This window comes from Grampus griseus (assembly GCF_964374135.1).
Source record: "Grampus griseus genome assembly, chromosome: 6".
In the NCBI taxonomy this organism is placed as follows: Eukaryota; Metazoa; Chordata; class Mammalia; order Artiodactyla; family Delphinidae; genus Grampus; species Grampus griseus.
In genome coordinates, this window is record NC_139000.1 from 10025896 (window position 1) to 10052248 (window position 26353).

A 26353-nucleotide genomic window follows, 5' to 3' on the forward strand; every position below is an offset into this window, starting at 1 on the left:
CCTTTAAAAGGGACTTCCTCCCTCAGACCCCTTAGGGACGTGGAGCTAACTAAGTCTTTAGCAATTGAACACCTTTTTCACAGATCACAAATTTTAGTGAGCATCAGAGTCGGAAGGGGAGTTTGCTAGGCCTGCAGATTTTTTTCCCAGGCTTTTCTCCCAAAATTGATTCAATGGGCCTGGGGTGGGATAATGAGTTGGCAGTTTATCATCCCCAGGTGGACGGTGCAGGTGGCCCACTGGTCCATACTTCGTGAAATGCTGACTCACGGTGCTCCTTAAACTTCCGTGAGAATAAGTCACCTGGAGTACTTGTTGAAAGATTCCTGTCCCATCCCCTATGGGTTCTGATTTACCAAGAGTACCAGATGATTCTCAACAGTGAAGTCTGGAAAACACTGGTTTCTAGAACTCCCTAGGGCACTTAATAATGGACCTGTTTCGGGTGCCACCCCCAAAGGTTATAATCCATTTGGTCAGAGTGAGTCAGATCAGATAGATCCCTTGACTGAATTCACCAGGAATTATTGATATGAAACATCAGCAGTTATGTATATTAACCAACAGCCTTGGTAACAAAAGTTTTGTCAAAACTACAAACTAGGAGGGCTAAGGAGAGCTGAAATGAAATGTTCTATTTTAAAAAATCACACTGGATACTTTTTTTCACAGGAGCATAAAATTTAATGTTTTTGGCCAGCAATATGCTGAATTCCTAGTTAACAGAGATAAGATTACCATGGTTTTCATGTGCACTGTCTACAGCAGGTTCGGTGACTGGGAACTGAGAGCTTTTTCCATTTTAGCACAAAATGTGAAAGATGTTTGCTGGATCCCCACAACCAGAGATTTTCCAGCCTCTTCGATCAATTTTTTTAAAAGTCTATGTACTGCATTTTGATACCCTAAGAAGATGGAGTAGGATTCTTCTGGAATGAAACGACTGAAGCAAAAGCTTTTCAATGAATACTTAAATCTCTAGGTAGAGGACACATTACAGCCAGGAGGAGCTTCCGTCCTGATTTCACGTATTCCAGGCAGCACTGCAGGGAGGCCTAGCTAAACACCATCACTAGCTCTGCATCCTCTGGGAAAAGCTGCAGAGACAGTTACTTAGAGTGTTGAGTGGGCACAAATATAACAAGAGTCCAGGTGACATAGGTAATTCCAAGTTGGCAAGAAACGTTGAATTCTATTTTCAGTTCTAGGCAAGTCACAGTATTAATTTTAATACTGAACAGACTGAATGAAAACTGAGCCCTAATCCAATTTTTAAGTGTTCCCTTCCAAATGAAGTGCAATCAATATGGGGAAAGCGCCTTTCCACCAGCGAGTGGAGTGAGCTTGCCTCCGATACAAGGGCTCCTTGGCTAACAGAAACTTCCCTCAGCTGAGATTAATATGGGCTTCGGTGACCACCGTGATTTAAACTTCTGCGCTCAGAACTAGGGCTGATGAACAGCTACCAGATACAGGGGTCAGACGGGAACCGGGTTAAAAGAGTAAACGTTCACCATCTCTTTAGGAACTGCTGGATGATTCTAATTCCTTCCTGTACTGCACTTCACAAATACCCTTAGATGTTCAGATGAAAAAGACAGGTGTGAATTCATGGAGAACATCAGTAATATCTGAGAAGTCAAAGAAATTTTCAGAAACGCTTCTGAATACAAAATAGATGATGGAAACATAAAAACCCAATGAATTCAACTGCTCTCCCTTTTTTAATCAATTTTACACAATGATATCATACATGAGTAATCACATTAGGAGACATGATGGGTTTCCTGTACATATACAAGATGGTGCAAGCTCGTTAACTGAGGCTCATATAAGGTTTTATCAGTTTCGAGAGGAGGCAGTACAGAGCTATTGAATACAGGTGAAGCACAAGAATACAGTAGACAAGACAGGATATCAACTCAGCAGAGGTGAATTCTTAAGGCGTGTGGCCCCTGCCCACACTGTCTGCCATTAACCAAGTGTAGGGGACTTCCTCTCTCGTGAAGTTAACCTGCGCTGAGCACAGGCCTGTAGGACACGCGGCTCCGTGGTGACCCCACAGCTCAACTGCACCCACCTTGATGCTGAAGCAAACTGCATCTTCCTTTCTCCAAGTATTCTCAAGAGTAGTAAAGCTATTCCCGGTCACCCTTACCCCTTGGGTAACCTACACTATAAAATATATTAAATGACTATTAATCTGGCAACACTCTCAAGCATTCTGGCACTCAAAGGATCTCACATAGCTCATCACTATTCTACTCACAGAAAATTCTTTGAGCTTCAAGACTGTTTCTGATTCCCACCCTCCCGCCCCCCAAAGTATGGCCATTACACATGGGATAAACTTACTAGAGTCAAAAGAACTAAAAAGAGGGCAGACTTTTCCTTAAGAAATAAAGCAGGAATGGGGAGGGAAGAGAAAGTCTAGGACACACATAAATGGAGGAAGCTGAGTCCACTAACGTTTCTATCACTGCTATGCAATCCATTAACAATTTTGAGCAAGTGTTTCCTACTTTCCTTTTTCACACTCAATCTCATCAGAGAGAGGAAGTGTTACAACTTCACAACATCGACCTTCACTTGGCCCATGGAATTCCCATGGTAGGCAATGGGGAAACGGTGCCGACTGGCACGCAGTCAGCTACAGCTTCTCGTGGCCAGAACGTGGCCTCCTCACGGTCTGGCGCGGGTTTTTGTTCTCTCACTTATGCATCTCAGGAACATGTATGTTGAAAGTCTACATTAAAGGCTTCCAGGACACAACAGGGAAAGAAAAACCATGCATCACATCCACATCTATTTTCGACCCTTCACAAAGCCTAATCCTCTTACAGCAATTTCATATCTGTATAAAAAAGGCTTTCCTAAGCAGGTTTTTAAAAAGAAAAAGCAGGAGAAATCAGTAACTGTGGCTGAGATTTGACCTAAAGTAGAGAAAGAAAACAAAATGTTTACTAGATTTAAAAAATAATAATTTTACAAGGACAATCTTCAATCTGTATTTCTATTACTTGTCTCCAGAAGCAGAGTATTAATACAAAATATAAACTGATTTTTCATTACATAATTCCACAAGATTTCAGTGAACATTTAACATTTATTACCTTTGTAAATTCCATGTAATAATCGGTGGCTACCGAATGTTTCCTATATGTGATTTTATACTTTTGCACAATCCTTCATATAAACTATGTACCGGGAGGAAGTGTGATAAGAAACATCTAAAGAACAACTATTCCTCTTTCCTGAAAGAGCAAAATCAAATTACTCCCTATCTCACACCCCACCACTGCCATGCAGAAAGTTACCAATTCCTAAACTCAGAAATCAACACTATAATAAACGCTGTCATGAAATTAAACCAGTGATGGTCTATGCTGAAGTGGTCCTCACTCCTGACAGGTTTCCAGAGGAAAACAGCTTAGACAGCTGGGCTGTGCTTCTCTGCCGCCACATGCCTCAGGTGTAACTCTGATGCCAAAGCCCTGGGGTCCTACCCTCAACACTGTCTCAAGCCCAATCTCCAGCCCACTGCAGAGTCCAATCTCCTGCCTCCACAAAATACAAACCCACCACCCCAAACTCACCACCTTCTCTGCCACAGGAAAGAGCCCTGTGCAATGTCTACATCTTCATATTTATTTCCACAGTGACAACATGGACTAGATTTAGTAACCATCATGGGGGAGAGAAATCTCTCATTGACCTATGAGTTAAATCCCAAAACAGTGAATTTCAACTATTCCAAGTCTTCTGTTGACTTAACATTTATTGAGTCAAATGCTAAACTCCCCCTAGGCCTTAGAAATAGTGGTAGACAGTTTGTCTTGTCAAGTATTTATGATGGGATTTGACTTCTAAGACCTAGACAAGCTTGACAGTTACAGCCCATGAAGTACATGACTCAACACAGGTTTTTTGATCCAACATTCACAGGACATTTTTTTAGTACTACTTTAATTTTGATCTCCCCCTAAAAGGCAGAAACCACATCCCACACTCCTATGCAACTTGTTATCTCGGCATTTTAGAATAAAGGAACAAGAAGAGGTCGAGGCATAAAGAAAACCCAGCTTCTCTAGGAACAATGGAGCACATGGTTCCTGGAGAGAGGGAGGAGACAGCCTCTGTACCCATCTGCTCAAGGCTGTTGGCCACAGTTCCCTTAAAAATGCCTGGAAATGCTGCCAGCAACAAGAGACTCAAAGTAGGGGACCAAGTTTTATAAAAGAAGCTAAACATGTTTAGGAAACATAAAAAGTGTAACCAGTCAGTGATGACCTATGTATAAGACTTGTGCTTGAAGCTTTGGTGGGCTTCCTTGGCCAGTTTCTCAGACACCAAAACCCATTCCTGATTAATTATCAACATAACATCAAACCAAAATACAGAAACACATACTTTTGTTCAGAAGAGGGAAACAAAGGCACAGAAACCTGCCAAAATAGATTTTTTTCCCCATAAGAATAGTATGGTTGATTAAAATAGTTTATCACTAGTAAAACTTGTATCACTAGAGCGGACAATACAAATTAGTTTTTAATAAAATGACATTCACTGAATTCCTGGTATGTGCATTCAATGTGAATCATCATCAAAAATATATTACAGTTAAAGGTTTGTAAGGAGTTCTGTTTGGGGTTTCTACACTATATTTAGCATTTCAGATGAGAAGTACCACAAGAACGTATTAGATATCTACTGTTCCTTTGTATGTAATGTATGGCAATTAAAGAGTCTATCTCCTACTGCGGGCTCAAAGACATCCATGGTGAGAAATGTCTAAGCGATGTACTCAGTGATTTCTACACCCTTCATCAAAGGCAGCCCTGTGCATCAAATTCCACACCTAGAAAGTTCAATAAACTGTATTACACTTTAATAAATACTTCTGTGTATTTGTTCGCCTTTTGCTTTTAAGCTCAGCTTAAATTTTGTCAAGGAAACCATTTCACAAGAGGGTACATGACAACCTACTATCAGCAATATTCCTTGTTTATTAGAATCTGAAGATGTCCATATTACATCAAATATAAATATATATTATATTTACATTTACTTCTTAGCTTTTCAATTTAGGTGAGTATATTTATAGATAATGCCACTAATGTCACCACTATTATAATCCTCAGTGCAACTGGTATTTTCCTTCCATTAGATGCATATAAGATTAGACAGCACCTTAAAAGAGGTGTACTATTCTCTCTCTCTCTTTTTTTTTTAAATGAAAAGAAACAATGGGTATCCATAAACGGAAATCTAGGAATTTTCTAGGAGATTCTGTTTTGTTTTTCAGTATTTCAAAATACCTGAAAAATGTGGTCCCTTTTTGCAGTACTAGTCTCTACTTGGGGACAAGAAATTAATGAAATATGCAACTCAGAAAGGAAAAGAGCCCAAAGAAAAGAGAACCTGCTTGTTAGCTCATTAATCTGTTTAGTAAAGATCTGTTTTAAAAGGTCTCAACACTGTACAATATTATACAAAAACAATCTTCAGCCTTCAAAGCAGCTGGTACATTTTCTAAGAGATCCGTGTGCCCCCCTAACAGTCTGCTGCCTTGGTGGGCCTTGGTCTTGGTTACTTTCGGTCATCGATAGTCTTAATGAATTCAACTGCTGCTGTGAACTGCATCCACCAATAAGACTCCTCTCCAGACAGACAGCTGGCATAAAAGCTACTGATGTACTGAACAGTGGACAGCAAACAGGGTGGATTTGCCTAGAGAAGTGAAAAATAAAAGAGTCAGTTACTCAGCTGTATAGCTCTGCAAATATAGTTTACAGTAACATCTTCAAATGTTTTTCTGTGGAGAGAGATACTAGTCTTTTTTCCATGTTTCCACTGCAGAGGGCACATGTTCGATCCCTGGGTAGGGAACTAAGATCCCACATCCCACATGCTGCACAGCGCAGCCAAAAAAAAAAGAAAAAGAGAGGGAGATACCAGTCTTTTTGAAAATAATCCCCCCAATCCTTTCTGGAACTAATCTGTAAACCTAGCTACTATGAGTAGCAACAGTACTGGAAAGGCTACTCAGGTTCTAATCCTAGCTGAACTATCTAGAGCTTTCTATCCTAACAAAGCACTTGACCTCCTTGGTCCTTAAAGAGGCTGAACTAATCCCAGTGGATTTACTCAACATCCCAGGATTTCAGAATGTTAGATAAGGAAAGAAATGCTGTAGGCAAATTGAGTTATATCTGGTTCGTTAAGTCCAGCTAGAATCAGCTGCGGGGGGGGGGGGGACTAAAAAAGAGAGTATGTCCTCTGCTGCAAGAGGTAACACAGAACATTTCCTGCTTTTTCACCTTCATGTGGAGAGAAAGGACACAGGTGTATTAAGTTAGGAGGACAGGCTAAGCCCTGCTCCTTCAAAGGAGCTTAAACTGGCTCTGCCTAGAGACTAAACACATCACCTGTGGAAGACAGAGGAGCAATGGGCAACAGGAAAAGTTATGAAGGCTGATCACACATTGATCCTACAGGTTCTGGCTCTGAGATAAGAGTTCAGGTTGCAGAAATACTGCAAACATTAAGAATTAGTAAGCTATATGTCAAATATACTTTAGACATCAACAGAGGGCTGAGCTGACTGGAGCACATGGGTGATGCAGTTATTTGGTGGTTGTGTGCACCCAAACCGTATGGTTCCCCACCCCCCGACCAAAATGTTCAAAATAAACCGTTTAAATGATGCAACTTTAAAGTCAAAAAAAGAAAAGAAATGTCAGTACTTTTAAAAATAATATGGTAGGGCTTCCCTGGTGGCACAGTGGTTGAGAGTCCGCCTGCCGATGCAGGGGACACGGGTTCGTGCCCCGGTCCGGGAAGATCCCACATGCCGCAGAGTGGCTGGGCCCGTGAGCCATGGCCGCTGAGCCTGTGCGTCTGGAGCCTGTGCTCCGCAACAGGAGAGGCCACAACAGTGAGAGGCCCGCGTACCGCAAAAAAAAAAAAAAAAAAAAAAAAAAAAGGTACAATTACAAAATATGAGGCTAAAAGAGGAGAAAGATGATTGGTAAATGTAGTAGTTTATGTGATAAGTACTATGAAGAATTCAATGAGAAAGAAGATGGTAAAAACATGATAAGGGCTTCCCTGGTGGCGCAGTGGTTAAGAATCTGCTTGCCAGCAGGGGACACGGGCTCAAGCCCTGGTCCGGGAAGATCCCATATGCCTTGGAGCAACTAAGCCTGCACGCCTATAGCCCGTGCTCCGCAACAAGAGAAGCCACCGCAATGAGAAGCCCACGCACCGCAACGAAGAGTAGTCCCCACTCGACACAACTAGAGAAAGCCCACGTGCAGCAACGAAAACCCAACGCAGCCAAAAACAAATAAATAAATTTACTTAAAAAAACAAACATGATAAAAAGAACTTGCCCTCATTCATCCTTTCATTCAGTAATTATCTGAGTTCCAACCAAGGCCTTCAGGTACTGCTTTAAAAGCTGAAAATGTTCTAGCAATCTAGTCCTCCCATCCTTTCTTCTGAAAATCCTAACTTCTGGACAGAACAAAACTTGACATTAGATACTTCCTTTCTGGGTAACACAGAGCTTGAAACTTGTAAAAGAGCCAAAGTCTCTAACATCTGGTGACATCTGCACCACCCGACTCAGGACACCCAATAAACTATTCTCACTAACGGTAGTGAGGGACCCACCTTTATCAACACAAAAACCAAAACAGGGACGAAGTCATCTGCTCCTGGGACGGAGTCCTCGTTGGCCAGGCTCAGGAGGTTCATGATCGTGGAGCACATTCTCAGGATGCACTGCACTTTGTCCCGGGGCGTCTTGTAAGCACTTATTGTCCTGATTTCTGACTGTGCAGATGGCCACGGTGCCTCCCGAAGATAAACCTAAGTGAGACAACACAGAGACAGTTAGACATATCTTGGATCAAGCGGCAACTACGTGCAGCGAACAGAGCGACCTCCACATCAGGAGGCCGAAGGGTAAGGCTGTTGCCTTTCCCTTTTTCCAGTAAAACCAAATCGCGATTCCTCCCCGTCCTCCCGCTTAGGATCGAAGCTTAACTTTTAAACTTTTAAATTATTTGCTTTGCATTTTAAGATAAAACCACCCAAGGGAATTCCCTGGCAGTCCATTGGTTAGGACTCTGTGCTCTCACTGCCACGGGCCTGGGCTTGATCCCTGGTTGGGGAACTAAGATCCCGCAAGCCCCGGGCATGGCCCCCCACAAAAAAACCACCCAGATATATATTAATAGAGGCATATGATAACACAGAACCTAGAACTCATAAAATTTCAAACGTTTATCTTTCTTAAAGAGCTAGAATGGAACTTATCTCTGTATTGTAGCTGATTCCAAAAGCACAAACAAGCTACTTTTAAGATACTTTAAAAATTAATATGTACCTTTGTTGCAGTAGTTCTAGAAATCGAAGACAATTAAAAATTTTATGCCAATTTATGTTTGGATTTTATTATTATTATTTTTTGGCCACGCCATGCGGCATGCAGGATTTTAGTTTCCTGATCAGGGATGAACCCGTGCCCCCTGCACTGGGAGCACAGAGTCTTAACCACTGGACTGCCAGGGAAGTCCCCTTCATGTTTGGATTTTAATAAAACCACCAGAAAACTCGTATACCTAAAACATTCCTATTTTCAGAGTTTGTAAGAGTTGTATGACAGATAAAAATGCTAATATAAATAACTAAAAGGTAATTTTGAGGTCACATTCAGATTCAATTCCCTCTCCTGGACAGTAGTTTTCACACTCTTTGAAGTACCACTGGATCCCTTCTTCATATGGGACTTTCCTGCAGAAACGTGACTATAAAAGCATCAGTGCAGAGCACTGCTGCCCCAGGAGGAGCAGAGCTATGGACAGGAAGACCCGTCTGCAGGGGCTGGCGTCAGGGCAGGGCCTCCTCCATGCTGGCCCTCCCTCCTCTCCACTACTAAGGTCCCTTCCCATGCCAGGGAATTTTAATCCGTGGAAGGACCTTTGAGAACTTTACAGTTAGACCAAATTGCATCTAGTGCAAGTGGTGTTGTACAACTTATTACATTCTGCTTCCTTGAAAAACTGGTAACATGCACATGGTATACCAAGCAATTTTTAATTAAATAATACCACCCACACTATATAAACCTGTATTACCTCTGGTATCTGAAGAGCTCTGTGATTTGCAGTCACTACTTTAGACAATCTCTGAATATGTTCATGAAGAACTCTGAAAACCCCAAAAAATACATAAGTAAATATATATTTCAGAAAATAAGGTACACCGATAGTCATAATTGATGTTTTTCAAAACATTTAAAACGTTTTAAACTTACTTCTAGATACAGATTACAAATACAGTTGAGACTATCTCTTAGCTGTAAGTACTCTGTCTTGTCAAAAAAAAAATCTCCTATTTAGGATCTGCTTAGAAATGCTGAGTAAGCCAGGGGGATGCAGGGAGAAGAGTAAAGAAGCCCTCCTTTCCTGGACTAGGACAGCATTCCAAGGGAGCAAGCAGAGGAGCCCTTAGTCTAGAAGCTAATTGGACAACTAATTGGTAAATAGGCCAAGAGGAAGTAGAGGGATCAGGGGCCAGAAACCAAAGATCAGAGATGCTTAGACAAGGGACTCTGAGGACACTCCACCTCTCATTTCAGAGATGACAATAACTAGGCTTAAAAAGGAGAAGGGGGCTTCCCTGGTGGCGCAGTGGTTGGGAGTCCGCCTGCTGATGCGGCGGATGCGGGTTCGTGCCCCGGTCCGGGAGGATCCCACGTGCCGCGGGGTGGCTGGGCCCGTGAGCCATGGCCGCTGAGCCTGTGTGACCAGAGCCTGTGCTCCGCGGTGGGAGAGGCCCGCGTACCGCAAAAAAAAAAAAAAGGAGAAGGATTTGCCTAAGGCCACACAGTGGTTAGGAGCAGAGACTAAACCCAGCTTTCCTGACTTCGAGTGTTCTTTCCAGAACAGGATTAACTCTCCACTCTACAAACCCACAGAAACACCACGCAAGAGAGGGTAGGAAGAACCTGCTTCAAAGGTGCTGTTTGCAGTAAGTACAGTTTGAATGTCCCCATTCCTCATCCCACTGTGGAAGCCAAAAACTGGTGCTCTGGAAAGAAAACAGGGCCCATTTGGCAAATTCCACACAGAAACTTGGGGAGGGGTAAAAAGCCTCTGAGACTATGAACAAGCGAGAGAGGCAGGTTGGAATAAGCCTAACCCACCCACAGGAAAGTGAACTTTCTCAAATGTACATACAATATTGTAAAATTTCCATGAAAAAAAAAATCTTATGGAAACAACCAATGCCCCACCCTATTACATGGGCCCTTGAGAGTCGCCCACAGAGAGAGCCCATGTCACTGCTGGGGGGCACGGTGGCCATCTCAACATGCTTGGGGCAGAAACAGCATCGTAAAGCGGTGGTCAAGAAAATGCAGAAGAGGAAAAAAAAAAAGCTAAGTCATCCATAGCCTCATTACCCCAAAATAACCACTGTTATCATTCCAGATTTTTTTTTCAAGATTAATTTTTTTAGCTTTACTTTTAAGAATAGGCTTTATTGAGATATAATTCATATACCATACAATTCCAGATATTCTGATTTTCAAATATATAACTTTTCATTCCAAACAAATAATAAGCATATAGTATAATAGAAGTCACGCACTGTGCTGGATGCCCTGATGGAGTGATGAATAAAAGCACTATGCTGCTGCTCTCACAAAGGGAACAATCCAGTGGGGGATACAGGCATTCATCAATCGATCACACAAACCAGTGGCCAGGAACAGGGGCGATTCTGCCCCCAAGGGACATCTGGCAATGTCTGGAGACACCCTTGGTTCTCACACCTGGCAGGGTACTACTGGCCTGTAGCATGTAGAGGCCAGAGATGCTGATAAATGTCCTACAATGCACAGGACAGCCTCCCACTCCAAAGAATTATCTGGCCCCAAATGTCAGTAGTGCCAGCTTGAGAAACCATGCCTCCAACAGATGTAAAACCGCAACTGTGGCAGGTGCTAAAGGAAGGTATCCAGGCCTGAGGGAGGGCTGACAGGGCGTTTAACCTAGTCAGAAAGGCCAGGAAACGTTTCCCCGAGGAAGTGATGTCTGAGTGAAGATCTGAAGGATAAGAGTAGGGAGAAGAAAGAAGGGAAGAACAGCTGAGACAGAGTAAACAGCAGTGCCTTCCACAAAGGCCGTACCAATTTATACACCCTCCAGCCTGATTCCCCACATCTCTGAAAACAGAGTATTTTCATTCTTTCTGGTAACTCTGATAGGTGAAAAAAGGTAACATGTATTTTTTCCTTCACTACTCAGACACTAAGTCTCATGTATAGCTTGTCTAAAATAATGGGGTTGGCTGGTATATTGCTACTTAGTCCAACACAGGCCGTTACACTTAGAAGCACTCACTGGTCACGGAGTATGTCCCCGTCCTGATTAGGGTAGAAGGCAAGTTTGAAGATCCGATTCATCACACTTCGCTCAATGGCGAGCTGGGCATCCTGAAGCTGCTCCTCACTCGCATTCTGCCATATGACATCCTGGGCCATGGCGCCATACAGGAACTGCAGAAAATCTTCCACCTGAGCAGTTTTATCATCAGCTGCTGTGAGTTTCTGAAAGTCTCCAATGCAAAATAATAATTTTTAAAATACAGTATTTGAATAATTTCAAATACGAAATTATTAGAATTCTTTTTTTTTTTTGCGGTACGCGGGCCTCTCACTGTTGTGGCCTCTCCCGTTGTGGAGCACAGCCTCTGGACGCGCAGGCTCAGTGGCCGTGGCTCACGGGCCCAGCCGCTCTGCGGCATGTGGGATCTTCCCGGACCGGGGCACGAGCCCGTGTCCCCTGCATCGGCAGGCAGACTCTCAACCACTGCGCCACCAGGGAAGCCCTCTCCCAACTTTTTAATAAACTATAGATATTCAATCCAGGATAAACATGGAATTTATTGGTTTGACATCAAGGTTTAATAACTAAGAAATAATTGCAAATTTAAGGAACTTCTCTTAGACAGGTAGGTACTCAAAAAAAGCAGCAAAAGAAAAATTCCCAAATCTTCCCAATAACATACAGCTTAACCTAAAGGTCTCTAGTTACCTTGAATGAATTCCCTGATCTTCTTTTCTTTGCTCTCAAGCAGCAACCTCACACAGACAGTGGTGAAGTATCGATTGGCCACCTCTTTGTCCCGCAAAACCCTTTGCAGTAGCCTTTCCAAGTGAGCCTGCGTGGTCTGCAGTCCTTGTCGACAACGAGTGAGGTAAGCAATATAGGGGGCCCTTTTCCTAAAAGGAAATATGCTCTGCAGGACATCAGACATACACGGTGCACACTTTCTTCGGAGACTAAGAGTCCTGATTTTTCCTTAAATGAAAAAACTACTCCAAAGACTTTGGTTTTACAAATTAGCATGTCAGGCTGCAGACAACCATCCTGAGGACTAATTATGCTCCAGATCAAGAAACAGAACCAGATGCAAGGATGTAATGTACAGCACAGGGAATAGAACCAATGTTTTATAACAACTTTAAATGGAGTATAATCTGTAAAAAAAAGCGAATCACTATGTTGTACACCTGAAACTAATATAACATTGTAAATCAACTACAATTAAAAAAAGAAAGAAACAGAACTCTTCTGCATGTGTGTCAAGAACATCATCTACTGGGCTGAACACTTAGCCCCTTAATTCCCTAAACATCGCTAAGTCCCTCTGCATCGTTGGTCTGCTATTTTGGAGCAGTCTCCATGCTGGTAGAACCTCATACTTAACAGGAAGTTGACTGCTACAATGACTAAAATGACAACAAAATACAGGTTAATATACTGCTAGATCATTAAACATACCACTAATTATTTGCTTATAGTCTAAACGTAGCAATCATTAGAGCACCCATTCCCTAAGTCTCTTTACTTCCTAAGCTTCTCAACTACATTTTAATGTCAGCAAGGGACTGGCAACAGACAAAGGGCAGTGATTCCAAGACCTACACCTGCTTCCCTGGTCCAAGGAAGCAGTCTTTTCTATCCCTCTAAAACAGGGAAATGATATCCTAGTTATCCTGGTGTCCCCTCCGCTAAAGGCGGGGCAAAGCTGAAGTAAACTGCACTCTGTGTTAGGAAGAGCTGCTCATTTGTAACTACATTTCCAGACTAAATATCCAAATGTAGTCCTTGGAGATCTACATCCAGGTAAACATAGCCAAGCACTTTGTGCTGAGCCTAGATTCATTTCCGAAATAAGGACCGAGAAGAAAATACCTGCAGCTGAAAAGAGGTGTATAAGTGAAACATGTGGGGTATAATTACCTATAGTCCTCGGCGATAGAAGCCAGTAGTTTCCTACAAGTCCTGTTATCAAAGCGGCACACACAACGCATTGTTTCTTGAAGTTGAGCCATTAAGTTTTTATCTTGTAAATTAATTGCTTCTGCTATTTGAACTTTTAGGAAGCAGACAATTTCATTGTCTAAATAAAAAAATAAAAATTCTGTTATTGTTGAGAATTTCCACAGGCTTTTCATAAGCTGAAGGTCATCCCTCAGCCTTTGGGATGTCAATTACGCTTGTATCAGTAGAACTAAGCAGTATCAATCAGAGAACATTTTAATGAGCCATCAATAATCAAAGTGCCCTTAACTGATAGCTAATATAAATGTATTACATTGAACTGTACAGAACTGCTGTAGAGTTTATTTTTTTATTTTTATTTTTTTAATAAATTTATTATTTTATTTATTTATTTTTGACTGTTGGGTCTTCGTTGCTGCGTGCGGGCTCTATCTAGTTGTGGTGAGCGGGGGTTACTCTTCATTGCGGTGCTAGGGCTTCTCATTGTGGTGGCTTCTCTTGTTGCGGAGCATGGGCTCTAGGTGTGTGGGCTTCAGTAGTTGTGGTTCACGGACTCAGTAGTTGTGGCTCGGGGGCTCTAGAGCGCAGGCTCAGTAGTTGTGGCACACGGGCTTAGTTGCTCCGCGGCATGAGGGATCTTCCCGGACCAGGGCTTGAACCCGTGTCCCCTGCATTGGCAGGCAGATTCCTAACCACTGCGCCACCAGGGAAGCCCTGCTGTATAGTTTAAATACAGTTGAATACTGGCAATTCATATGGTTCAACGTATAAATATAGGAAAAAATAAGCTATCAGGCAGCAACTTACCTTCTGGGTCTGTATGGTCTGGTAAACCATTCCTTGTTGAATGGGTTAGCACTGGGAAAGCAACAGAATCCGCAGAACAAAGAGCGAGCCTCAGTTTCTTTTTTGCATCTCTGAAGAATGAGTTGAAGATACATTAATTTCTTTGTTCACATATGGTCATATTTTATGAACTATTATCATATTTAATATACAAATCAATAGGCTACCACGTCAGGACTCAAATGTTTCAAGTGGTCATAAATAAAAGATAATTTTCAACTTACTGACACCTCACTTAAGGAGTGGGCTTTCTAGTTACCTGAGAAGCAAGGCTGCAAAAGTGCTCTGGGCAAGGACCATTCGGTAAAGTCACCAGAATCAAACAAATCCTTTTTGACCTTCTAACATACGCTGAGTTCTATGCTAAGCACTACAAGGAGAGTCAAGGCTGGATTACGCCCAGGCTGGGAGGGAGTCAGCAGACGTCATCAGATCCATCTCACCACCCACATTTAGGAAGCCTTCTACCACATCTCTTGAGGAATCTTGATCCTGCCACAAGACAAGCTGACCCCCGACAAGAAGCCCTATCTGTTGCCTTGCTGCTTGAAACTTTGTGTTGAGCCAAAACCTGCTTCTTTTCAGCTTCCGCCACTGAACCACCTGCCACCACCAGGCAGAGCACCCTTCAGTAAGGCGTCACCCTCCACAGCAGGGCAGCCCTTCATACTGGGAGGGGAATGTAGGGCGTGGACCAGAGCTTCTTCAAAGCGTCCAAGGCTGCCATCCAAAAAAAGGAGTCGAAACACCTCCGAGAACAAGCCAGAGTTTGCTCCTCCTGCGGGATTATCACTTGTCCACCTCATCTGACTAGTTCTGAGTCCTTCCTTATTGGTTTGCTTCCTCTAAAACGAGTAACTTACAAATCAACCCAAACAAATGTAATATTTGCCTACTTTTCAGAGACTCCGAATCTATATAACAGTAAAGTCATGGCTGGAAAATAAAAATTTAAATCTTTAAAAATTGTGAATCACTGTGTTGTACCCCTGAAACTTATATAATATTATATATCAACTATATCTCAATAAAAGTAAATAAATAAAATAAAATGATATGCTGCTTAGAGTCTGCTTTAAATTAATTGGGGGAGGAGGTAAACATGAAACAATATGGGCCACGTATTAGTAACTGTTATATCTGGGTAACAGGCACATCACTGTACTCTTCCATTTTTGTACATACTTGAATATTTCTAAAATAAAAAGTTTAAAAACAGAGAAAGAAAGACAGAGGCAAAGTCATAGATAAAAACAAAGAGATGGACGGATGATTAGTGCTTTAAAAGTGATAATCCGTGTCTGGAAAAACACAGGTTCCCTGTGAAACGAAAGCAAATTTTTCAGGTTCCTAAAGTTATTTTCTTTCTCAAGCCCTGTTAGAAATGGAGAGACCTGCACAGGTAATGAGGAGAATGACAAACTGGGAGGCTTACTGGGGACAGTGGGTCATTCAACAACTCTGCAGCGGACCCTCCTTCTACTTCAGTCCTGCCCTAGCACCTCTCACACACAGAGCTGGGAATTCTGCACAGGCACAGGCACTGCCACTGTTCCATTTAAATTACTCATGTGGGGCTTCCCTGGTGGCACAGCGGTTAAGAATCCACCTGCCAATGCAGGAGACACGGGTTCAAGCCCTGGTCCGGGAAGATCCCACATGCTGTGGAGCAACTAAGCCCACGTGCCACAACTACTGAGCCTGCACTCTAGAGCCCTCGAGCCACAACTACTGAAGCCCACATGCCACAACTACTTGAAGCCCGTGTGCCTAGAGCCCGTGCTCCGCAACAAGAGAAGCCACCGCAATGAGAAGCCCATGCATCGCAACGAAGAGTAGCCCCCGCTCGCCGTAACTAGAGAAAGCACACGCGCAGCAACAAAGACCCAACGCAGCCATAAATAAATAAATAAATAAATAAAATTACTTATGTGGCCCCTGTGAGCATATGAGGTTTTCTTGTTTTTGTTTTCAATCCCTGAATTAAAGCCTTTGATGTATGACATCCACAAGGGAAGCAAAGTCTTCTCAGTGAATAGTATTTCATTCTTATCTCTCTGCTTTACACACTTATTAAGTGACTCAATGAAACACCTGACTTGAAGTGACTGCAATGGTGATGAAAAGTTCAAACCCAAAGGTCCTAAATCCTATAAAAGAAATACCTGTAAGAGAAAGCTGAATCCTGAGGGTGGGCGGCTTGGCTCGCGGAATCTGGGAGATCGTCAGCTGAGATGTTTTGCAGGGTTTCGTCACGAGGCGAATCGTGCGCACTTTCACCGTCACCCATAACTTCTAAACAAAACCCAGCCCCCCAAAAGGATAAGCAGGTTAATCTGGAACATTCTGGCACTGGTAGATATTCAGAACAACTCAACAATAAATTAACTTGTGCCTTCCAACAAGAGTTCTTTGAAAGAAAAAAGAAAAAAGGAACTTCAAACACTTAACTAAATTATTGATAGCAATGGTAATATATCAAGAGAGCAGTTGTTGAAAATAGTTTTACTTCTTATCTGAATCCTAATCTAAAACAATGAAAGTCTTTATTAACTTAATACGGATAATACTCTGTAATCACGATCACTGAACCACAGAACTAAAAGGGGCCTCAAAAATCATTTCAGGGCTTCCCTGGTGGCGCAGTGGTTGAGAGTCTGCCTGCCGATGCGGGGGACACAGGTTCATGCCCCGGTCCGGGAGGATCCCACATGTTGCGGAGCGGCTGGGCCCATGAGCCGTGGCCGCTAAGCCTGCACGTCCGGAGGCTGTGCTCCGCAACAGGAGAGGCCACAACAGTGAGAGGCCCGCGTACCACAAAAAAAAAAAAAAAAAAATCATTTCACATAACACCCTCATTTTACAGACATGGAATCCTGCCCAGTCAGAAAACAGCTGGCTGTGAACCCCTTGGCCAGGCTGCACTGAGGTCTCCGGTCCTCATTACCAGGGCTGCTCCCACTGCCTGAGAATGAGCTGGGTACGAACTCACAAATGCAGCCAGGACAGACCTGTGGTTCCCACAGTTGTTTTTATGTTTTTAATGAATCAATTTAGTTAATACATGCATGTATAAAATCAAAAGAAATAAAAGTTCCTTAGTGTAATAAAGATACTGTGTCTACATAGAAAAAATATCTTTATTCTTAGGAGATAGTTTCAAATGCCTCAGGAAAAAATATATATAGAAAATGTGGCAAAATGTCAACAATTGATAAGTCTAGGTAGATGGAATATAGACCTTCACTGTACTATTCCTTCAACTTCTTTGTTATTTTAAAACTTTTCAAAAACAAACAAAAAAAGGTGTAGGATGGGACTTCCCTGGTCGTCCGGTGGGTAAGACTCCGGGAGGCCAGATTCGATCCCTGGTTGGGGAACTAGATCCCGCATGCTGCAACTAAGAGGCCGTATGCCGCATCTAAGAAGTCCACCTGCTGCAACAAAGATCCCTTGTGCCGTGACTAAGATCCGGCACAAACAAAATAAATATAAATTAAAAAAAAAATGTAGGAAGTTCTCCTCTCAGGCTCCCTATGAGTCCCCCCCCCCAGTCAACTCACGTTATCAGTTTATCAGAGATTCTTCCAGAGATACTCTAATTTATCTTGGGAATTGTACCATATTTTTCTGATAACTGTTCAAAAGTAGTTATTACAAGGTTACTTTTAATTCGGACCACCTTTATCACTGTGATACGAAGGTTACTATTCCATTCTTTATCATGATTATCACCTGCACTTTCGTAGTTTGCCAGTGCTCCTTCACTGGGACTGGTTCGTTTAATGGCATTCCTGTATTTGTCCAGAATATCCTCAGCAACCTGAGTTTGTGCACTGAGTCTAGGGCTCGGGTCATCTGAAGGGGAAAGGAGAGGGAGAGAATTAGCTCCCCTTGGTTTTCACCCACTCTGATGTTAGTACGACACCAGTAGCATAATCCCAAAGGCGGATTAGGAGGTAAGACTTAAAAAGAGCACATATCTCAATGTTATAAGAGGCACCATGCAGCTGCCTACTCATCCCATTTCTAGGTCTGAGAGCCTTGCCAAAGCACGAAATTGGGAGGATTACTCCACTTTCTCATCATTGTCAGAATTCTGCATGACAGTGTCAAAAAGTTCAGTGCAGACTGAATGGATGATGGGTTTCTAAAGTGTTTACACTCAAATCACTGTTATTATCAATTCATGCTACCAGAACTTCCAACACTGCACTTTTATATGTAGACTTCATTTATTCAGACATCTCTATGCTGAAGGAGGAAAAAAAGTACTCCAAATTCAAATTAAAGCCTTTTAAATAATACTTTTAAAATGTCTTCCTCCACTCTTCCTTCTCTCACTACACCACATTTGGAAACTTCAGATATTCACATTCTATCTTACTAAATCTCACTATGACAGTACAGCTGCTGGATTTAGAGCACTTCTGTGCGTGCAATGGTGTCAGAGGCACTCCTAGAGAATCTAGACACTGTTGGGGAGTGCTGGAATTGTACCTGGGGTGCACAGAGAAAAAGCTTATCACAATCACAGGTGCAGCACTGGTTACCGACTGGCCCACTATCCGGTCAGCAAAATCAGCACATCAAAATGTTTTCTTGGAGTCAGATGGCAGAGTCACTAATTAACAGTTAACAAAGCAAAGAAGTGCTACAGATCTATGGGACAAAATATAGTTCCATAGTGAAATGCAAACTCCTGAGACAGATCTAGGCCAAGCAGGTAATGTCTACATTCTGGTAGAATCCCATTTGTTAAAAAGTCTTAAAACAGATAAAAATCACTAGAATTTATATACGTGTACGTGTTAATAGCAGCTAATATTAACAGCAGCTAACATTTATTGAGCATGTACCACGTGCCAGGAACTGTGCTAAACACCTTATATGAATGATCTCAATTAATCATCGCAACAACCCTACATGGAGGTACTACTATCACCCCCATTTTTAAGAAGAAGAAATCAAGGTAGAAAGAGGTTAAGTAGTATGCTCATAGGCTCTTCTTTTGTTTCCATGAAAAAAATATTTAGTGTTCATGTCTCCGTAAAATTGTGGTAACTGTAGGGAGAAACGATTTCCAAAATAATATAATCTTTCTGCTACAATGATGTTTGAATGCATGATAATAGAGTCCTAATAAAATCTGATCTTCTTCAAAATGTAAACTGATAAAACCTTTATCATTACAAAATCTTTTTTTTGCTATTGGTTTTGAGTGCTGTTGAGGGCTCTAAAAACTGGTTAAACATAGTGAAAGCAATAACGTTGCTTATAACTTTTATTTCTGTAACACCGTTCTTAAAATTTTTATCTGAGGACAATTAAAATAGACAAAAAATGCTATATATACAAAGCTGTGAGCAGTATTTTCATAGTAAAAAAAAAATGGATACAATTTAAATATCGAAAAAGCAAGAGAATGTTCACACCGCAATAAAATAATGACAGATGATCTCAGAGCCAATAAAAATTATTAAAAAACCAACTATGTCAAGCAGAAATTGGGACAGGGTTTATGAAATAACATGTGGTAAAAGAATACAAAGTTACATACACACTCTGATTTCATCATGAAAAGCCATGTATAGATAAGGAAAGATTGGGAGAGAACATGGAAAAAAGAAAATTAAGGCGGCGAGATTATGGACAGACTGTTAAGAAATTCCCTCTCATAACATTTAAAAAAATTGACTTAATGATACTTTTCTTTGGGTCATTAATTAGGAGTGGGTAGAAATTTCTGCACCAGTAGGGAAGCTAAACTGCTTGAATCAAACACAAACAAAACGAAATATTTTATGGAAAAAAACTTACTCTACCTAGCTTACAGTTTAGGCACCAAGGACTAAGAAAAATGTATTGCCTAAAGACACGAGTAAAAAAATAATTTATAACTTCTCCAAAGTTATTAATTCAACATTTTGAAAACCTGAGATTTTATTAAGAGCATTCTACTCTGTGAATGGTGGTGGTGTTCTAAAGCCAGGAGCATGGTAAGAAAACATAAAAATCTTGCCGAAAGGATGCCTTTCCACTGCTTCTCAATAAGGCTGTAAGTCCCTAAAGAACAAGAGTCATGTGTGATTTGACTGAACACCTACCACACTTAGCACAGTGCCTGGCATGAGTCAGATGTTCAACAAGCATTTGTTGACTGATTGAGATAGGTTTGACTGCTTTCAGCAGGGAACCTGGCCTCAAAGCACAGCTCCTGCTGCTTAAAACCCTTTATTCCAGGCAAGTCACCTCATCCAATAAACAGGGATGTACACTAGGACATGGAAACGTCTACATTTATTTTAGAACTTGACATGACAATAACTATGCACTGAAATGGGATTCTACCTGTACTACACTGAGCTCTTTGAGGAGGATGTTCTTTTGAAACCTATCCCATTTTTAAATAAAAGTCTTCATTTTACCTTAGTAGGATAACATAATTTAAAATCAAGACAAGAAAAAGAGAGGTGAGAAATTAATTTCCCTCTAGACGTTCTTCAGTCACTGGAGACAGTATACAGCTATCAAACTCAAGGTTGGGTCATCAACACTGCCTCTCATACTTTTTCCTTTTAGGGTGTTCATTCATAATATGCCAAAAAGAAGCTGCAAAAATACAAATGCTGAATGAGGTAAGAACCCAACCCCTAGTTGTATTTTCCTTGGGTCAGATAGCAATGTTAAAATGATTCAAGCTGTAAAAAATTGGTAAAGTTTATAAATTTACGATATTGTTTGAACACTTATCACGAAAAAAGGAAATGATTAGGTAAAATAGAATTTCACAATGATCCTGAATAATCAAGAACTATAGATGGAAATAAATTTAGAATTCTACGATCAACGTTAAAGAAAACTATTCAGTCAATGATCCAAAGATATGGCATGCATAGCACTAAAACCATCACCACACTTTCCTAAAAGGCACTGTGTGTCATCATCCCACTAAAATGTCGGGTTCTAGGGTAGGCCTAGAGGCTCAGGATCAGGGGCCTCATCATACACGGAAGTTATGGTAATGAGGATGATGATGGTGGTGGCGGTCTGCAGGAAGAGCGCACTGAGATTCACTGTGGCCGCCAACTGGAAACCACAGAGCTATGAAGAACATACTCCCCACTGTACACACACAGACACACTCTTCTAAGAAGGCAACGCTTATGGCACCCAAGAAAAAGTGTTATGAAATATGTGCTCTGGGAATGAAGGAGCCAGGAAGTCCATGGGTCTACAAACCTGTGAGTGTTGAGAATCTGTCAGGCCCCAGATCATCTTTGTCTTTTTCTTGTTTTTCTTTCTTTCTAAATGGTATAGGAGCTGGAAATTAAATAAAGTCAGTAGTGTGACATATAACATACTGCACTACTCGGAAGACAGCAGTCATTCTGGAGTTAACTGGTGTGCCAACATTTCTAAGTGGAAGGAAGGTGAAAAGTTTAAAAGCTAAGAAATCCCGAGTGTCAACTGATAATCATTCTTAAAATAGCATTGAAGGTGCTTAAAGAAGCTTCCAGAATCTGCTTTGGGGTCATCTGCCACAGGAAGAATGATTTAACAGGAATCTCTTGGGACTGAATCAAAACCACTGCCTCTTAACCTCTGCTCAAAACACGACACATTCAAAGCTCTGAGCCTCAGTCTCTCCTCCTAAAGTGGGCTGAGTCTGGCGTGAAAGCGGTGCTCCGCGGCTCCTGAGCATCACAGAGCCAAGAACAGGCCTTTGGAAGAAGCCCTTCCCTCTAATCCTGCATGATCTCTCCTTCCTGGAAGAGATGCTTTTGCCAACTCAAATTTCAATACCTACTGGTATGATGTCAGGCTATTCACAAGAAAAGCAAACAATTCTACACAACTGCATTCCAGAATAAACACTAATATTCAGGGTATTATCATTCTCAATGAACATAAACATAAGAAGCTTAAGTTTATTCCAGGAATGTAAAGGATAAATTTTCAATGTTTGTTTACTAAAAGCATCCCTTTTTCCTGAAATAATTATTAGCAATACGTATGTCAAAAGTCCTGTATATTTAACTTCAATGGTATATGATATTTAAACAACCGTGACCTGCCTGCCTTTCATTTATGAAACCGCTGCCACTTCCTGCAAAGAACAGGAACTGTCACTTCCAAAGCTGTACCTTGGCATTCATCTGAGTGAGATCATTTTCCATACCCTCAAAACAGCAAGAAACTGAGGCCCCACAGGCCTCACGGAGGAGGTCAGATTTTGGCTCTCTGAAAGAGATTTTGGGGCTTTACTTCTCGTTGCTGATATCACATTCTGATATTTTATAAAATTACCTTTGGGCATGGCAGAAACAAAACGCTTTCTCCACCAAGGTCTGTTCCTGTCTGATTTCTCATCATCGCTATCTTTGCGTTCTTCAGTCTGTAGAAAAAGTTTGATGCTTTATTTGGAGTTGGACAGCAGGATAAATTACTATCAAAAGGATTTTAGTTAGTCTGTGAAATACAAAAACCACTAGTTTTTCTTCAAAGCAAAACTGTTCTTATTGTTGTACAGGCAACTTCTGGAACAGGGATGTATACCTTTCAAGCATCAGACTATGATGGATCACTTGAGGGTAGGCACTATCTCATTACTGTCAGTAAACCAAAAGCTTAATACAGAGTCTAGCATAGAGTAGGCACTCAATAAATACTCATATGGCATGAATAAATGCAATGCACATAAAATCTAGAGGGGTAGTAGAGATGGTAGCAGTAATATTAATAATAAAACTATGTATGTACTGTGTGCCAAACACTGAATGTAAGGACATATATTATCTCATTTAAACTTCACAGTAGCCTTAAGAGATAAATACTGTTATTAAGCCCTTTTTATAGATGAGAAATATGAGGCTAAAGAAGGTTATCTCCTCATCTTCCCAAAGTTATACAGACCATATGGGGCACAGCCAGGACTCAAACCTAGATCTGACCAACTTCAAAGTTCATGTTTTGATCACCAATTATAATGAGTTATTATTAAGACACATGTCAAAAGGCAGAACCGTAATTCCTGTACTAACCTATCATGTGACTTTAGATAAATCATTTTATTTCTGTTTTTTCATCTACAAAACTGGAACTAAAAATACCTTCTCTAAGGGCATCCATGTGAATGGGATATCAGAACCTAAGCAGAGGAACGGCATCCAGGGAGGGTTTAGTGGTGGGGATGGGATATTGATTACATACAGGGGGACTGATCAAATGAGTACATACATGAAGAATAATGAAAGCAGTTTTCTCACTGCTGGACAAGGGAACTGCAAATATGGAATGGAAGGAAGATGAAATGAATTCTATTGTTTTTAGACTGGAAATGGTTCTATACATATAAAAAGAAAGATATAGAAATAAATACACATGTTAATGTGCATGTACACACACACACACACTCTCTCCCTAGCTCTGTCAACTGAGAGGTCCTGGGAGCAGCTACACCCCTACAACAAAGAGCACACCTAATAGCCAGATCCTGATTTCTAAAAACCATTTTCTACTAAAAGGAACAAGGGCTCCTTGGAGAAATGGCTGATTCCAGGACTAAAGCAGACACAATACAATACAAGCTTATAACGTTTTGTTCCAGAAAGCAGAGAGATACTCAAAGAAAGATACCCAAATGTCAAAAGAACACAGGAGCCAGCTTGAAGGGGTGACCATTGGCCAAATCAGGGACAACTGGGCTTCAAAATAAATGGCTGTAACAAACGCATTGACTAAAAATAGAAAATCATGAGACCATAGATATGATTAATAAGTGGATAAATTTAAAATTTGAGAAAGAACAGGATATTTACATATTTTCAACGGCCTCTCTCCTCCCAGAAATACTTATTAATTACAAAGGGGAAAAGAGTAACTTACAGTAGTGAAGCCTGGCAGACAACACCTTCATCAAATGATCCAAGTGAACACCAGAGTAGTGGGACAAATTTAAATTGTGTGCTACCTGGTAGCATGCAGTGAAATGAACACAGTGTCACTTTAGTGATATTCCTGCCTAAGATGAATAACCTGAATCTAATCATGAGAAAATATCAAGCAGATCCAAATTGAGGGACATTCTAGAAAATAACGCCTGTAACTTTCAAGAGCATAGGGACTTCCCTGGTGGCGCAGTGGTTAAAAATCCGCCTACCAATGCAGGGGACACAGGTTCGAGCCCTGGTCCGGGAAGATCCCACATGCCACAGAGCAACTAAGCCCGTGCACCACAACGACTGAGCCTGCATGCTGCAACTACTGAAGGCTGCGCGCCTAGACCCGTGCTCTGCGACAAGAGAAGCCACCACAACGAGAAGCCTGTGCACCACAATGAAGAGTAGCCCCCACTCACTACAACTAGAGAAAGCCCGCGCACAGCAACGAAGACCCAATGCAGCCAAAAATAAATTAATTAATTTTTTAAAAAGAGTATAAAGGTCGTGAAAGTCAAGGAGAAACTGAGGAAATGTCCTAGACTGAAAGAGACTAAAGGGACTTCCCTGGTGGTGCAGTGGTTAAGAATCCGCCTGCCAATGCAGGAGACATGGGTTCGAGCCCTGGTCCAAGAAGATCCCACATGTCACGGAGCAACTAAACCCATGCGCCACAACTACCGAGCCTGCGCTCTAGGGCCCGCGAGCCACAACTACTGAGGCCGCATGCCACAACTACTGAAGCCTGTGCGCCTAGAGCCCGTGCTCCACAACAAAGAGAAGCCCCCACTCGCTGCAACTAGAGAAAGCCTGCGCGCGACAACGAAGACCCAACGCAGCCAAAAAGAAAGAAAAAAAGCCTAAAAAGACATAACAACTAAATACAAGATGTGATTTTGAATGTGATCCTTTCATTATAAAGAATGTTACTGGGACAACAGGAGACACATGAATGGGGTATGAAAATTATCATTAATATATTGATACTTTTTTTTTTTAATTTAATTTAATTTTTTTTTGCGGTACGCAGGCCTCTCACTGCTGCGGCCCCTCCTGCTGCGGAGCACAGGCTCCGGACACGCAGGCTCAGCGGCCATGGCTCACAGCCCCAGCCGCTCCACAGCATGTGGAATCCTCCTGGACCGGGGCACAAACCCGTGTCCCCTGCAGCGGCAGGCGGACTCTCAACCACTGTGCCACCAGGGAAGTGCTGATACATTATTATTAATGTATGCATTTTAATTTCCTGATGTTGATGGTTGTACTATGATGTGTAGGGGAAGGTGCTTGCTTGTAGGAAACTTACACTAAAGTATTCATAGGTGATGGAGCATTGGAGCATTAGGTTGGCAACTTACTCTCACATGGCTGCGGGGGAGGTTCTTTGTATCTACTTCCAACTTTTTAGTAACTCTGTGATTGTTTCAAAATTAAAAATAATAACGCACTGGAAAAAAAAGAAAAAAAGTACTTCCTCTAACCATTTCTGAAGGAAACTGTGAGGTTTAAATGAGATACAAAATTGCTTGGAGGAAAGTTAAAAGTATTATAAAAATGCAAGATACATTATTACAAAACCAGAGTAAAGGCTTCTTATGGGTTACGGTCGTGGACATATAGGATTGACAAATCACCTTTAATCATGACTATGTCCGCCCTTCGTCGTAGATTTATCTATTCCACACTAATTTCAGGTATCAAGAGAACTAGGCAGATGGAACACTAAAGCTGACCATAATTAGCAAGTGCTTCTACAAGGCCTGCGTCCCATACCTCTCCTCTTGAGGAGTCCTTACTCGGGGATGAAGATGATGAATGAGGTGCAGCCACCAAAGAAGTAGCACCAATGGCTGCGGCTTGGGGGAGTTCTCGCTCTTCATTCCCTGGACGTCGGTTCCAGCTGGGGTCACTCATAGGTCGCCGGACAGAAGACACTATATCAGAGCTCCTGCTGCGAACTAATCTCTCAGGGTAAGAATGCCTTTGCTTAAATGCCTCCATCTCAGCTGGAGTTAAGACATGGGAACTGAAGTTTGGCAACCTGGCCTCGTTTCCTCCTGCAGCTCCTTCCAGGATTGGGGGATCTGGTGGTGGATGCGATGGCCTGGCATAGTGAACCTTTGGCCTTACTACAGCAGAAGCCCCTGGAACACAGAAGAAAAGTCTGCAGCTGAGACACAACAAAGTCCAACAAAGGCATGA

General features: G+C 41.8%; 1 protein-coding gene across 4 annotated transcripts in view; it reads right to left on the reverse strand.

Annotated features, from left to right (window-relative positions):
- Nucleotides 1-785: 785 nt before the first annotated feature.
- Nucleotides 786-26353, reverse strand: part of GAPVD1 (GTPase activating protein and VPS9 domains 1) — a 72551-nt gene continuing 46983 nt past the window's right edge. For 2 of the 4 annotated variants that reach the window (XM_082657608.1, XM_082657607.1), the window contains exons 15-26: nucleotides 25925-26295; nucleotides 22521-22608; nucleotides 21453-21533; nucleotides 17946-18068; nucleotides 16376-16505; nucleotides 14172-14281; nucleotides 13323-13482; nucleotides 12111-12298; nucleotides 11418-11631; nucleotides 9147-9219; nucleotides 7678-7875; nucleotides 786-5730 (exon numbers count right to left, since the gene is read on the reverse strand). In XM_082657608.1, coding sequence (XP_082513734.1) covers nucleotides 5590-5730; nucleotides 7678-7875; nucleotides 9147-9219; nucleotides 11418-11631; nucleotides 12111-12298; nucleotides 13323-13482; nucleotides 14172-14281; nucleotides 16376-16505; nucleotides 17946-18068; nucleotides 21453-21533; nucleotides 22521-22608; nucleotides 25925-26295 — 1877 coding nt within the window. In that variant the 3' untranslated portion in view covers nucleotides 786-5589. The remainder of the gene's footprint in view (nucleotides 5731-7677; nucleotides 7876-9146; nucleotides 9220-11417; nucleotides 11632-12110; nucleotides 12299-13322; nucleotides 13483-14171; nucleotides 14282-16375; nucleotides 16506-17945; nucleotides 18069-21452; nucleotides 21534-22520; nucleotides 22609-25924; nucleotides 26296-26353) is intronic. The other 2 variants (XM_082657610.1, XM_082657609.1) reach the window with 1 other exon arrangement.